Raw genomic sequence first — 15935 nt, 5'->3', positions numbered from 1 at the left:
TCTGTCTCTCTCTCTCTCTCTCTCTCTCTCTCTCTGTCTCTCTCTCTGTCTCTCTGTCTCTCTCTCTCTGTCTCTCTCTCTCTCTCACACACACACACACACACACACACACACACACACACACTGCTGCAGCATGCACACTGAAAGCCACTAGGACCCCTGTCCTTTTGAGTCTACTGCCTTTGTCTATGCCAGCCTCCTGTGTTCATTTTTCAGTCTGGGGTGAATGTCCTGAGCACACTCACTTTTGAAGTGAGCCCCAACTCCCCAAAGTCAGTCAGAGAATGCTCAGCTACATGGCAACTAACTAATCCTTGCTATTACACAAGATATCCCAAGAATGAGGCCTCAATACAGGCCTGATTTAAAACTGAGTAAAGACTTGGTAATAATGACTAAGAAACTGATCCAGGCCGAAAATGATTTTGGAACCAACGTCATGCTGTGAGCCCTGGCCTGCAGGGCACTGTTACAGGGGCAGACTCATTCTTCATCAGAAATGAACAGAGTTGGGAGCCTCTCTGTCCCTCTGGGTATATGCTTTTTACCTGCCTGGCTTATCATTTAACTGAGCCCAGAGTGATTCTAAAATGAAGTCTGAAGCAGCCTGAGATGCACTGAGATTTGTATCCAGATTTGACAGGAGCTGGGGAAGGCCACCTGTGAAGTCACATGCCTATAGGCTATTTAGTATTTCTTAAAGGGGGTGAGGGGAGAAGCAGTAATTAACACTTTGCCATTGCTGCCCCAGCCCTCCCCTTCTTTCTCCTAAAGAGAAAATCTGATCACCATTCAGAATTTTGCCACCCCCAGCTCCAATAACCAGCTGCAATATTCTGGGGGGAAAATAAAAAAGTGTGTGTGGGGGTGGGGGTGTTGGGGGTGGGGGTGCTTCTGTGTCTACAAAGCCTAGTAATGGGGCTGGAGTTAATGAAGAATTTAATTATTCAAATAACTTGGAAAGCCTCATGCCTGACTGGTTTCATAAGCAGACACTAAATTTCCTTCTCTAACTCCCCATCCTCCTTGCATTTTGGGTTCTGGCCCAGAGGTGCTCTAGAACTCTTGCATCTTCTTCCATGATCACTGTGAGGGGGAGCTCTAGGGCACCTTGGTGCCTTGCTTTAAATTAAGACTTCTCCATCTTGCTTATGTGCTAGATCTCTTTGTCAGCCCAGTGAAACCTATTGATGGGCTCCTCAGAATCCCACTTTTTTCACTGCATATGATAAACTACAGAAGATTACAAAGGAAACCAATTCTACTTAAAGACAGTTATCAATTTTTTTAAATAATTTAACAGAACCCAGGTTAAGAACCCCTCAATTAAATATTTGGTTTCTCTTTTTTTTCAATTGTGCTGTCATTTCAAAATATGAATTTGGTTAAAATTTTAAAGTATCCATTGAAATACCTGGTTTCATGTGATCGATTGTTTTGCAACAAGGAAGACCCTGAAACAAACTTGCAGCTTGTCTATCTGTCTGTCTGTCTGTCCTCACCAGCACATTCTCTTTGAGACTTGGTTATATCTACAGCTAAAGCCTGATAACAATTACAAGACAGCTTTCAATTTTTTTTTTCATTTACACACCTTCGAAGTTGGAATTTTTCACATTCATCTCCCATTAACTGGTCATACAAGCAAGAGACACAAACAAGTAAATGAAGAATCCCTCCTCCCCCCCCCTCCCCACTCCCACCACTTCCATTCATTAGGAGAGGTTCTAATGAGGAAAGGTGGATGGTTTCTTATCCAGTCTTTCTTCCACATTCAACAAGATGTTTTTTCTTAAATCTCACAACCAAACCTGTATGACACAAGAGTGACCTTTTGCATCCAGGAGTAGAAAAGTGCATAAACTGACTTCTATTCACTTCCAGTATCAGAGCTAGTCAAACAGGATCCTATGAAAAACTGCATACATGAGCCAAGAGTGAAGCATGGTAGCTGCTGGTCAGAATCTCCACAGTATGCAAGGTTCAACCCACGAAAGGAAAGGAACTGTTCTGTTGCCAAGGGGGGACTAGGCTGGCAAAGGATTCCTGGAGCTCCAATGGAAAGGAAATTATGGCACTTTGGGAGATTTAAAAATTGAAGGAAAACCCACATACCAACTTCTATTCCTTCCGATACCTTTTAAGGATAATTTTAGCCTAGCAGGTTTCTTTATCCGACTTTGGGTCAATCTAGTGTTACTATTTCACACTCCGGTAATAAGCACTTAGTTGATGTGTTCTTTCTTGATAATGACTTCTTTTTTTATGAAAACTTTACAAATTGGTTCTTTCTGGAAAAAATCAAAGCCTTCTTGGGTTACAGTAGTTCTTGTTTGTCTGCAGCCTAATTCCTGTGCAAAAACTGGAATCAGATTGGGGAATCAATCAGCTTTGCTTCTTTTTGTCTCAAAATACAGCTTATTCCTATTACCGCAGAGTTTGGAGGGCAATCAAAAGTAATTGAAGCCAAGCAATTCACACTATTTATAGACTCTTATTTTTCAGAATCACCTGCTTTCTACTGATTATTTTAAGTACAGTTGTAAAGTTTGGATTTTTTAAGAGGTCCTTTGAAGACAGAGCAGATGTTGGTGTTGCTAATGATGCTGGAAGCAAAGTAGGTTCAAGGCTGCAAAACTGTTTAATACACATTTAGTGACTGTGTGTTTTTCTATTAAACTTGGTTATTGTCAATTACTAATAAAAATACTTATGGAAGCCCATAGGCCATAAAAGTTTGCTTCTAGACTCAGCTAAAACCAACCAAGCAAACGAAATCTAAGACTATCTTTCTATTGCAGCATGCCATTTATTGGGATTTAAAGTAGCTTTTCTACTATGAAAATGGCAACAGGTTCAAATCTTAGTGTTTTTAAACCTGCCTGCCTATACTCTATCTATCTATCATCCATCTATCTATCTATCTATCTATGTATCTATTGGCATGGTCTAAATATGGTACATATATGTACACATAAATTATTTCTAGCATGTAATAGCTTTACTTTATATCACATGTTAAGTTTTGTGAAGAAACATACATTACCTCATTTGATCTTCATAATAACCCTGGGAGATAGGAGCTATCATGTGCCCCCCTCCCCTCCATAGAAATATAAAGATTATATACAAATATACAGATTATATATATATATATATTACAGATGTAAATGTATATGTGGAGTATGTATGTGTAAATACATGCTAGTGAATACAATATGAGTTTTATTTACTTTACTTTTTTTAAACTCTGAATTACTCTACTCTCTCTATAAATGCAAATGAAGCATGAATAAATGCCAAGTACACATATTCAAGTAAATGAGGACTGCTTTCTACCATGTTGCTTTCATTATTAAATTCGATAAAGTAATATTAATTCATTTAAATTTCATTTTTAGAAATGCAGAGAGTGTAAGGAAAACTGAGAAATGGATAACATGCACTAACTTCAATAATTTCTTATTTCTTCCCTTTATATTATGTTCTGCTGCATCAAGAAAATCTTATGGGGCCATGAAGTGAATGAGCCTTCAAGACAACTCACAGAAGGTGGAGGGGGGAGGGGTACTGGAGTCAGAATTAGGGTTAGAACCTGAACTCAATAAATTTCAAGAAAAAATAAAGGAAAGAAGGAGAGGAGAGGAGAGGAGAGGAGAGGAGACTCCACTTCCCATAGCATTTTTTCATGAGAATTTCACTGCCTCTGCTGCTAAATCTGGGAATGCTGTTTCAATTCAGTCAGTTGAAGTTCCTTCCACGCTATTCCGCTATTCCATCTAAGTAAATGATCACTAGAAATCCCAAGTGCACCTATCCTGGGTGATGACTAATTGGCATTTCCCACTCAAACGCTCACCCAGTAACCGTATGGGCAGCAGACGACACGAATTGTCCCCATTTTTGCCGTACTCCAGACATGAGCTGCACAAAAATACTGATTGGCGAGGTTCTATTTTGCTATGTTGTGAACCAGGATGAAAAACACTCTTGCTAAAAAAAAGGGGGGGGGAGTGGGCTGCAGTTTTCTCTGGAAACTATCACCAGAGCGAAATTAATGCACTACCCCCGCCCTTCCTATCTTTCTCCAATTAAAATAATTTTTGTCTGCGAGAAAGAGGGAAAAAAAAATAGCCCATTCGTTCAGGTCAGTAAACAAAAAGAACAATTCATCCAATAAACTATTCATTTCCAGAGCTCTTGGTACCTGAAGAAGTGACTTAAATGTCTTTCACTTCTAAATATTCCAGTGATTTAAAATATTGCGTTCATAAGAGACTTTTCCGTTCTATAATATCTGAATTTTGAAGGTGCCTTCCTTTTCCCCACTCCCTAAAAAAATAGAGGTGAAAGTTTTGATTAATATTGTTATTTGTCACCTTTTTAAGAACATTACACCTGGTTTGTCCACTCAACCAATAATGTATGAGAAAATTTATTATTTTTTTTCTTGGAAAAAGAAGCCCTGATTTGGGAAGGGAACGCCCCTAAGGCTGAAAAAAAAAGGGGCTAGATTTTGAAGTTATGACAGGATGATTTACACCCACCTTATAGCTTCCTTGAAAAAGCCTTCTTCATGTCTAATACTGAAGAATATTTGGATCCCACATAAAACACTTTAAGCCTAAAATCGCAAGTCACTTGGACTTTAATAGAGTTTTAGTAATGTTTTTTAAAGCTGATAATTGCCCGTAAAACGAGAGGGTTGGCATAAATTGCCAAATGATTGGTAAAAACAAAAAGAAAAACAAAAACAAACCATGGTAATCCTTAGATTCAAGAAGAAAATCAGGTTCCTAATCTTGCTACTGAAAATACTCCAAGAATTCCTTACCCAAAGATCTCTTACTAGTTTTCTCCGCTGGCTCTGGTGCTATGAAGGCTTTACAAGACTTCAGAGACGCTTTGCCTTGGCCTTTTCTTATCTGGCAGATCGGATCTCCAAATCTCTTTCCTACGGCTTCCACTTCAGAGCGACCTGAGTGCCTCCGGCTTCTCCCACCCCTTTTCAGAGACCTGGGTAACTCGGCACGTGGCAACACCCTCAGCTTTTGGACAAGACTCCCTCTGCTCCTTCTCTTGGTTCTCATCACTTGGGAAACAATTTTCCCTGTCCTAGATACGAGAATTCTATGTTCCAGAAAACACCTCCTTAATAGGAATCAACATCAAGAAACATTATTTCCCCCAACACAGGTTTAGTTAAGCGCGCCAAGTACTTTTTGGAAATCCACAAAGGGTGCCCTTTTAAATATACAGTCAAGTGCAAACTTCAGATTTTGGGAATTTGCCCCTTACTCCCCAATTCTCAGGAATCCCCACTTTTTTTTTAATTTAGAGACCCTAGGTTATTTAAAGTACTCTATCATCAGAATTAAGGGATTTTTTTTTTTCTCATGAACTTTGCCAAGTTCTACGGCAAAGGTTCCAAAGATTGCACAAGAATTTGGAAATCCAGTTAAGTTTAGGAAAAGGGGGAGGAAGGGTTGGCCGGCGGCCTCCGAGTGAGTCCGAAGCAGTCCCACGAAGCGCCCAGCACCAGCAAGAGAGAGAGGGAGACTCTGCTCCACAAATTTCCCTCTTTAGCTAGGAGAAAAAGCTAACTGAGCAACTGAGTAGGTGCTGTCTCGTGTTCTCAAGCTGCCCCAAGCCCCAGGATCCAGATATCAGCAGTCTCTGCCTGAGTCTAGGTAGCCAAGAGTACTGCAGGGAGCGTCTCCATACAACTCGAGATGAGGGAAAGGTTCGAGGACTTGGACCATTGCCTCGGAAAGTTGAGAAAAGTTCTATTATACCTGTTGGCTGCAAGTCTACGGCTCTTTCAACACTCAATACATCACATGTGCTTGTATCTGGATGTGACCGTTCGTCTACGCATCTGTGACTGTCTCTCTGTGTGGCTGCCTGTCTTCCTGACTGGGTGGGAGAGCCTACCCCTCAGTACCCTGACAACTGCGCATGTATTGGTCTGCGCATCAGTCTCTATAGCTGCTCACCTGTATGTCTCTGAATGTGTCCGTCAGTCAGTGTACCAGTCTGGCTGTGGGTACCTGTGTGCTAATCTCTGTATGACTCGTGTGTGTCAGCGCGCGCGCTGAACCTTTCCCCCTGGAAATGAGCCCAGTCGCCCCCACCAGGCGGCGGGCCTCCACCACTCCCCGCATGGGGCACCTTCCCTCAGCCCCTGAATACTCCTTACCTGAGCTGTCGCTCTTCCTCTTGCCCGCCCTCTTCTCCGCGTCCCCAGGGGACAGCGCCTGGCGCCCATAGTCCCCTGGCGCGCAAGACGCCCCCGTGGGCGTGCTGGCACCCAAGCTGCCCGACGAGGCGCACAAACCCTGGGCACTGCCGCCCAGCTCCGGGCCGCCGCCGGCGTCGGGTTGCAGGCACAGGCTGTGGCGGGCGGCGGCGGGCGGCGAAGCCAGAGGCGGGAGATGCCAGCTGCCCTGCAGAGCCTGATGCTGCGGAGGCGGCGGCGGCGGCGGCGGCGGTGGGGGTGCCTGTGGGTGGTGGTGGTGGTGATGGTGGTGGTGGTGGTGGCCGCGCGGGTGATGCTGGCTGGCGAACATGCCTTCTTCGTTGGCGTAGCCAGCGATTATACACGACGAGGCAGAGGGGGAGAGCTCGGGGTAGGACATGTGGTCCGAACGGCCGTGAAGGGCCAGGGAAGACTGCGAGAAGGGGTGCAGGCCCTGCGCAGTGCCGTGCGGGCTGCGCAGGCAGCCGAAGAGCGGGTGCTCCATGGCATGCGAGGCCCGGCTGCTGCCCGGCGGCGGGAGCTTGCGGACGGATGCCTCCACCTCCGCCGTCCTGGGTCAGCTAGCAGAGTACTCAGAGCCCCCGGCCAGGCCCCGGGCTGCCCACTTGGCCCCGGCCCCGGGCTGTCCCGCTTGGCCCTGGCCTGCCCTGCCCTGTCCTGCCCGGTTGGGAAGGGCCAAGAAAAGCCTGGAAGGCTGGGTCCGGCCGTGCGTCTGTCGGTCCGGCGGGACTCCGGCAGTGCCAGCCCCGGGAAGAATCAAGAGGAAGAGAGGGAAGGAAGGAGGAATCGTCCGGCTGCGCTGCTGCTTTCGGACGCTCGGATGTCAAGGGGAGGAGGAGGAGAAGGAGGAGGAGGAGGAGGAGGTGGAGGAGGAAGAGGAGGAGAGAGGTGGAAGCCAAGAGAAGGTGGTCCCAGAGAATGCTGCCTGCCTGCGAGGGGGAAACGGCTTCAGGAGGTTATAAATAGAGTGTAATGTGAGCTGGGGGCTGGCTTAGAAACCCCGCGCTGACCACATGCGGACTCCCTCCCAAACGGCCGCTCCGCTCCCTGCCGTCTCCACCGTCGCAGCCGCCTAGCCAGGGCTCCTCGGGATTCCTCTGCCCACCTCCCCCAGCCCGGGGCAGCTCCTGGGTGGCGCGCCTAGCTGGGCTCCGAGGCAAAGAGGGACTATCGGTTTAATGGACGGTCCCAGGGGAGCGCCCCTACATACACACACACATATACTCGCACACATACGTACACACTTATACACACACAGGCGCGCGCGCGCGCACATACACTCATTCACACGCCCACCCGCCCTCGGAACCTTAGTGTCCGAGCCCCAGGAAAAACTGGTTCAAAGTTCAACTTTGTTCTTTCCGGGGAAACTTTGTTTCTGCTTGTTACTTTTTTCGGAAACATTGTTGCCAATCACGCACATCTGCATGCACATCTGCAAATAGGCGAAGCTGGAGAAGCTGTGTAGAGGGGCTAGCGTTGGAACTGAAAACGGGGCAGTGCCCTAATTTTGCAGGCGGAGCCAGAAGCCGGGGTAGATGCTGCTCTCCAACAGAGGCCGCGGAAACCGTGCGGTCCGCTCTTTTTTCTGGGGCCTGGGGTGTGCAGTTGATGGGGAACAGAGTAGGAGCCCCTTTTGAGGTTGCGGGATTGGCTAGACTTCTATTGGCGGAAATAGGCTCCTATCTCTTGGGGGCGGGGGGAGGGGGGGCTGTGAGGATGAGGATCCGGGTGGGAGTGGGAGGAAGCGAGCCGTAGGCGGAGCCAGCCAACCTCTGATCCCAAAGCACCAGCAGCCTCACCTGCAGTCCCAGGTGGCTACTCCCACACCGAGCGCAGACAAACATCCCTTTGTCCCACTCACTGCCTTTCTTGATCCGTTTGTCTTGAACCGGGAAATATTTTGCCATCCTCGAAAAGAATTAGAAACCAACTATTTCTCACTGTTGGGATGTGTTTATAATATCCAGACTCAGCTCAATACCTCAGGGGCGAAGGCTTCTCACTCGTTATCCCACCCTACTCGATGAAGGAGAAAAACCATACCCCCAAACTCGGTTTGGTGTATAGAGAAGCGCCAGGCTCCACTCCCTAAGCTCCTCGAGGGTTTTCATCTTTGGGAATTGGTTTTTCCTTCTTGGTAGCTGCGGATGCGGATGTTTTCTAACTTACCGAATTTTTTTTTTTTTTTCATTTCCAAGTTGCAAGGAATCAGAGGCCATCGAGTACATCCAGCCTTGGAAATTCATCCTTTCGGGGAGTTGGGTGGGATTTTCTTCTAGTGTGTGCGAGTGTGGGGTGCAGGGGAGACACATTCACACACCCTAGACACTTCTCTAGCCCACCACAACCACTTCTGCGTGCTAACGTCCCCTTTAAGTACGGAGACAGGACAAGGGATTCATAAAGGTCACAGACTGGGTGGGAAGGGTCTGAAGAAGCCACTCAGGCCCGAGTCCGAGCTGTAAATACCCTTCCCTAATTGGGCTCCTTCCCAAGGGTTGAGGTTGATGGCAGCCTCAGTAAATAACATTAGGGCCTCAGTATTTTCGTTGTCTCAAGTGTCCCTCCCAAATAGTGATGGACCCAGAATCTTTGAAGGGGAAAGAAGGGACACCAAAATAGGGCGTAGATGTGGCTTTTGTTAGGGAGACTATGGACCATCCACTCAGGGGGTTCCCCAAACTTTACTGAAGTCTGCTCTGACATCCTTTCCTCGTTCTCCCTTACTGCTGTTTACGCTATGGGACAATTTGTGGGCTGCCGGTGGCCACACACCCTCAGAACCATGTGAAAGATAAAATTGTTATCCTTGGCTTGGGGGGGGGGGGGGGGGGGGGAGAGAGAATTCAGAGATTTGTGAAAGCTGTTTTCTTAAACGGAAATTGAGCCCTATTCTGAGGGAAATTGGTTTTGCAGACTTTGGTTTAAAAAAAAAAAAACCTAAAACTTTTGTCCACCAGCTGCCTGCCTGCCCGGCTCTTTGGGGCAGTGCTGGAGAGAGTAGGGAGCTGGAGACGGCCAGGGACCGACGGTAAGGCAGAAGGGCCCTGACTCTGATCTGAGGGAGCCCCTTCCTCGTGCTGGGGCCCTCCAATCTCCCCAAAGCCTGGCGAGGGTGGGGGGAGTGCCTGATACTCCCTTTTGAGGTGACTGGGGGTATGAGAGGAAGGGAGGAGGCGGTTCGGTTACCATCGGGGTGGAATATTTGTCTGATTTCTTCTTGTGTTTATGGTTTCAATATGGGCTCTGATATTAAACCTTAAAGTACAAAGGAAAGCAAGCTCACCAGGACTCTGGGCTTGGTTAGCCCCTACTTCGTCTGTGGGCAGAGGCAGGGGGGGTGGGCAGGAATTAAGAGGATGATTAAGAGAAAGTGGGGCATCTCCCCACCCCCCTCACCCCTCCCGCAGCCCCTGCGCCGCACCAAGAACATTGGGGAATCGGGACCGCCAGCTGGGACTCTTCCATCCCAGGGAGACTGAGTCCGATCCGCACTAACAGTTATGTTGAGCTCGGTAGCGCTGAGTAGAAAGAGCCTATTCGTGCTTGTGTGCCCCAGGGCTGAAACCAGAGAATTAGGGTGCTGGAAAGCGTTTAAGTCCTCCTAGAACAATTGAATTTCAGGTAAACCTAGTCAATTAGCACCAAGAGATGCCTGCTCTACAAATTATTCCTCTCGACTGTCCCAGGACTGAGTAGGCTTCTCTTCCGTTGGTCCCCTGGGTCAGGTGTTAATGACTGACCTATGATAGGGTCCTGAGATTTCCAACCAACCTGCCCCCGTCAATCAGTCGTTAGAAACGGCTGGCGACGAGGCTGGAAAGGAAGAAAAAAGAGAGAGGGAGAGGGAGACAGAATCGAATGAAAGGAGCAAGACTCTTGCCCAGCCCAAAGCCTAAGAGGACGGTGTAGGGGGCGGGAGAAAAATTCAGAGCCCCCTGTCCACCAGTGATTTAGCCTTCTAGGAAAGCGAGCCGGCACTTCCCAGAGAAATGCACAAGGCTCCCTTTCCGCGAGTTACGGGAAACTGAACTGGGAGTGAATTTCATTGTTGCCTAGAGAAAATAATAAATATAAATATAGATGTATAAATGCATACATATATATATATATATATACACCTAAATAGGAGCTTGGTTTTATTTTTTTAATATCACTTTTTTAAAAGTGTCCGAAGTTTGGAAGTAAAATCTTTTGATTTTTGGTTGTCTCATAATTCCACCATTCGGAAAAATTGTTCCTTGTGAGTAATGTATGTATGTATGTATGTACATGTGTATGTGTGTATGTATGTGTATACCATAAAGAGTAAGGGAGAGACAGGAAACACACTGCCCTACTTTTTATTTTTCTCTTTCTCCGTCAGTTACAGATAGCAAAGTGGTTCAATAAAGTCCCACTCCTGTGGCTAACGTATCCCTTTCAGTGACTGACAGCTGTGTGAACGTCCCTATCTCATATTCATTTTGAAATTATGGGATGCTGGAATATAATTTTTTTTTGCTTCTATCTTGTGACTGTTCTTGCAAAGTCACACTAAAGATACTGGTATAAATATGAGCTTGGGTATTGTAAATTCTTTGTAAATATTCAATGAAAAGAAAACAATCTGAGCCTCAGTTTCCCCGTCTGTAGAATAGCGCTGGTAATGCTGGCATTTCCCGCCAGAAAGAAAAGTGCTCATAAGCTTGGGAAAAGAGGGCTGTGGTAAAGCTTGTTGCAGCAACCAGAGCTTTTTAGTACATTCAATTCCATTTGTTTCTGCATTTCACAGACAAAATTATAAAAGGAGATGACATGCCAACAACTTTATTTATTTTACAAAGCTCCAAGAGCATCACCTGGCACTGCATGAGATGCTTTGTTTATATGACGATTTCAAACCGATGAGATTGTTAGAAAATTAATCCCAGCGATCTTGAACGTGGGAGAGATTGATCTTTAAAGTAGCCAAGTGTTGCAGCTTCACACCTTACATGTGCAGCACCATCACAACCACCAGACTGACGCTTCAAGCAATTAAAAGGGGAAAAAAAGACAAATTGAGTCAGAGAAACTGAGAAAGCGTAATGATTTTTTCCTATATTTTAAAATTTGGAGATCATTCCAGAGAATTTATCCTCTTTTTTTTACTTATTCTTTTTAATGTTGCCAGTATTCTACAATGTCAAGATTCAAAGAAAATCTCAACATTTAAAATTCATTAAGAGTTGACATTATTAAATCAATTTTATAAAAGACACTGAGACAATTGTAATATAATTTACCTGATAGATTAATTTCCCTTGGAAACACATATGTATATGTGTACAGATACATCATATATACTAAATATATAGATATACAACTCATGCATGTATATATATGCTGACAATCTCCCTCCACCAATGCCTGTTTTTGTATGTGCCTGTATATATGTAGCATGTGTACATGTATGCTTCCAAGAAAAAAAATAAGTATCTACCAGGCAAAATTGATTATAAATTTTAAGAGTACCAATACGGGTATAAATTTTAAATAGATTTCTAGATTACTCAAGAGTAGGAGGTAAAGCAATTCCCTGGAAATGATGTAATAATGTTCTCCCTATTTTAAAATAGAATTTCTCTCTCTCCATATATATGTATGTAATGTATTATATCTAAAACTATATTGTATATGTATCTTGTTTATTAGTATAACTAAACTAAAATCCAAGTGTTTCAGAGAGGAGAGACAATCTCTTTTCCTCTAGAACTCTCAAAAGAATCAAATTTCTTTCCTTGTCTTTGTTTTAGTGAACAGAAGAATTTTAAGAATCAAAACCAAACATAATCCCAATGGTAAAAATGTGATTTATAGGGAAATGTATTTCTCACAGCTAAAAAACAGTCACCCAGCCACAACAATGAACACAGCATTCACAAAAGATGTGACGTTTTGGCTTTGTTTTTCCTCAAGTTTCCACTGCCCCTGCCCCCTCCCAGTTTATGGACAAAATACAGAGTTTCTAGGCTCCCACCTGGTTAGTATTTAATCAGGACTTATTGCCTAAAAAAAAAAAAACATTAACAAATGGCCCAAGTGTGAATGAAATCTGAATGTACACATTCAGACATTGCTTCTGGGGAAAATACAAGATATTTAAACAATTCTTCCTAACTCTTAGAGCTAGTCATCCTACATTTAGATTTGCAATTTCTGAAAGAAATTTGGGCAGAGTTTTAATGAATTCACTCAATGTTTCTTGAGTTTCTTCAATACGAGATACTCACTGCTCTGTGTCATTTGCTCCTTGTATCAAATGGCAAGACAGAATACACCAAAATGCAAATCCTTCAAAGGTAAATTGGGAAAAAAAATCAAGGCAAAACAAAGCAGAACTTCACAAAAGATTTCTGGAACAGGTAAGACTTGGGTTTTTGTAATAATAATAATAATATGTGAATTCTCTTTTATGACTCTAGTAACCAACAACACATTAGGCTTCAATCCCTTCTTTTGGAACTTTGCTCTGATCTTCTTAGCACCCTCTCTGCAGGTTTAAAGCCTTCTAGTTAGTTTGCCCTTTCAAATCACCTGCTTTCAAGTTTGAGTCCCAGCGACGCTCAGATATCTTGGGCTGTTTCAGCTGAGAGAAATCTTATAAATATCTCTCTGACCCATTGGGCTGTCTCACCCAGGGCACAATTTATGAAGCCTGCTTTCCCAGTCATTTGAATTTAATTCCCATACCATCATTACAGGGAATGGCTTCACTGAAAATATTGGAAGCTTTTCCATTCTTACATTTTCTGTCTGACTCCTCAATCAACAAACATTTATATATTTATTACTTGTTTTCAGGAGTCACTCTGGGACCCACCAGGAGAGTAATTCTCTTAGAAGTTTCCAGTCTGAAAAAAAATCCTTACATATTAGACAACATCATATATACATACTGTCTACACTGAAGAAAAGTGGAAAATTCTTTTCTCCTGTTGCTTAAAACTACCCAGTACTTTTTTTAATGGTCATGAAATCTTCACAAATTCATAAATCTCCCAGAAAACTTGGCCTGGGATGAAACCGGACCTTGGCACTGCAGGTAAGGTGGCTGTGCATGGTCTTCGGCTTTAGGTTTCTAGCTTCCCAAGACAGAAGTCCCTGAAAAGAACTCTGTTGGCAATAGATGGGTTATTCTTTTGTCTTTAAACTTTTTGCACATCATCAGTTTGCAGCTGGTTTTATTCTGAAAGTGCCTACTTCATTCAGTATGCCTGTGAGACGACTTGCTGAAGAGCTCTCGGTGGTTGCAGAGCCCTCCCTGGCCCCTCCAACATATCGTTGGTTACATGCTGTAATTTATATAATTCCATGAGAGGGAAGAAAAAATAGGCACCTTTGATGTCAAATACTTTGGTTTACAGTAAGAACAAAAGGCTGTATGGTGGTATATTAAACATAATTGGAAGTTAAGAACAAATGCCGCATTTATTACAATAAAGCCATTTTTAGAGATTCTATAAAGTACTTGTGGCTGACTTAGCTTTGTTGTTCCAAGGGCTGTGGAGCAGGCCACCGGAACTCAGGTCCCTGACCCATTCCTACCTATCAAATGAGACAGTGAATGCAAAGTGCTTTGATCCTTTAAAGCCCATAGCAACAAAGAAACAGCCTGTCTGCTCCTCCCTGAAATAATATGGGACCTTAGAAGTCCAATGGTCCAAAGCCCTCATTTTGCAGGTGAGGAAATTGAGGACTGTTGAAGTCAAGGGACTCACCCAAAGTCCCATGCGTAAGAAGAGGCAGATCTGTACTAAAACTCAGACCTTGTCACTACAGATCCTAGGTCTTTCCCACAATGCTACATTGCCTTTGGAAATCATTCAAAAGACAAGATAAAATGGAATTGGAGAAGGGGTGGGGATAAACAAAGAATGTTTAGGTGACATGTAGCATAGTAGGAATTTATGAGGTCAAAGGAAATAGAAAACAATCTCTGTTTTGGACAGAAAATGACTAAATCCTAAGCCAATATTCATGGCAACAGAGGCAAGAAGACTGCAGGCACACATTTTACTTTATATATATTTTTAAAACAATTGGGGTTAAGTAACTTGCTCAAGGTTACACGGCCAGTTATTTCTGCGTGTGGTGCTAAATATCAGAGCCCGGATTCGATCCCAGGTCATCTTGACTCTGGGGCAGGTGCTCTTAGTCACTGAGCCACCTGGCCTCCCCCACATTTTACTTTAAATAGAAATTCTTTCAAAGCATCCAGTGATCAAATTTGTCATTTAAACATAAACATGGCATTTTTCAATTACAGAAGTAATACTAGCCTTTTTCATATGAAGCAACAAAGGAAAGTACTCTATAGTCCAAAGAAAGGGTTGGAAAAACACACAGCATTACAGTGTGGTGGAAGAGAGGGGGCTTGATATTGGGCAAGGAACAGGGATGTGAATCCCTGCTCTGTTCTTTCCAGCTATGTAACAGGGAGCCAGTCAAAGAGACTTTCAGGGACTCAGTTTCCTCATTTGTAACTGGAGGGGGTGGACTGCATGATCGCTAAAGTTGTTTATTTTTTTTTCTGTGATCCTATGAAGGCACTATGCTAGGTACAAGGGACACAATAACATAAAAAAAATGGTGCCTGCCCTCAGAGAGTTTATATTCTCCTAGAGGGTGTGTTTACATTAACGAAATTCAAGGTCATTTGAGGAGGAGAATAGACCAAGAAGATTTCTGAGACTTTAGGCAGAGCTGCTTTTGGGAAATCATGAGGAGATGTTGGCAGCAAATAAACAGAGTGAGAAATGGGTCTCTGTATGAGAGGAAAGGCTGCTCATACCGAATCATTGAAATGATCCCAAATAAAAACATTCTAAAGTATATTATGCACTCTGCTGCTCACATGTGGTGGGATCTGAGGGAAACTGAACATTTGCCCCCCTACTCCCCACCTCTGCACTTCTGTCTCCTACAGGCCAAACCCAATACTTGATATTCTCTCCAGTCACACCTGTGACTTGAGCCAAATTGCAGTAATGATGATTTTTAAAGGAATTCTAGTGAATCCCTGTACATCTTAGTGTTCCACCCCCACCCTGCCTTTGGCCCTGGTTCTAGCCTACTCTGCTCTATGACATGTAATCTGGCAACTGGCTGGTGGTAGAGATGGGGGGGGGGTGCTGCAGCCTCCATCTCCTCAGGATCCCAAGTTACTAAACAGAACAATGGTAATAGAAGTTCCTCACTGACCCCCAAATTCCTTGACCCCATCCAGTGGTTAAGCATTTAAAATAGATATGGCTTTATCAATGAGAGTAACATTAAAGATGTATTATCAACTGCTATGCCTCGGCAAGATAAGGACTATGAGGCTTTTCTTTCTACTCTACAGCTCAGGCCCCCATATGCATTATTTCCCCATATTAGTATGGAACTTCCTTAAGGTGAGGCTATCTTGCTTTTCTCTTTGCATCTTCAGAGCTGAGCAAGGTGCTCTGCATATAGTAAGTTGCCTAATAATTATTTTTCCCCTTTCTTCCCTCCCTCCCTGTCTCCTTCCCTCCCTCCCTCTCTCCCTCCCTCCATTCTTTCCTTCCTTCCTTCCTCCCTTCCTTCCTTCTTTCCTCCCTCCCATGCTTTCTCCCTCCCTCCCTTCCTTCCTTCCTTCCTTCCTTCCTTCCTTCCTTCCTTCCTTCCT

The 15935-nt window shown here is 44.3% G+C and overlaps 1 protein-coding gene and 1 long non-coding RNA gene across 4 annotated transcripts in view; one reads left to right on the top strand and one right to left on the bottom strand.

The window, feature by feature from the left end:
- Positions 1 to 6861, bottom strand: part of MEOX2 (mesenchyme homeobox 2) — an 87184-nt gene extending 80323 nt beyond the window's left edge. The window contains exon 1 of the mRNA XM_069094438.1: positions 6200 to 6861. Within this exon, the coding sequence (XP_068950539.1) occupies positions 6200 to 6743 (544 nt within the window). The 5' untranslated portion in view covers positions 6744 to 6861. The remainder of the gene's footprint in view (positions 1 to 6199) is intronic.
- A 2336-nt stretch (positions 6862 to 9197) lies between these two features.
- Positions 9198 to 15935, top strand: part of LOC138166000 (uncharacterized) — a 62219-nt gene continuing 55481 nt past the window's right edge. For all 3 annotated transcript variants that reach the window (XR_011169516.1, XR_011169514.1, XR_011169515.1), the window contains exon 1: positions 9198 to 9293. This is a non-coding gene — a long non-coding RNA (uncharacterized lncRNA). The remainder of the gene's footprint in view (positions 9294 to 15935) is intronic.

This window comes from Petaurus breviceps, unplaced genomic scaffold (assembly GCF_028583685.1).
Source record: "Petaurus breviceps papuanus isolate PSGF00001 unplaced genomic scaffold, PetGlider_PUasm1.0 218, whole genome shotgun sequence".
Taxonomy (NCBI): domain Eukaryota; kingdom Metazoa; phylum Chordata; class Mammalia; order Diprotodontia; family Petauridae; genus Petaurus; species Petaurus breviceps.
Note: the sequence above shows the minus strand (reverse complement) of the source record. Positions and strands in the feature narration are given on the sequence as shown.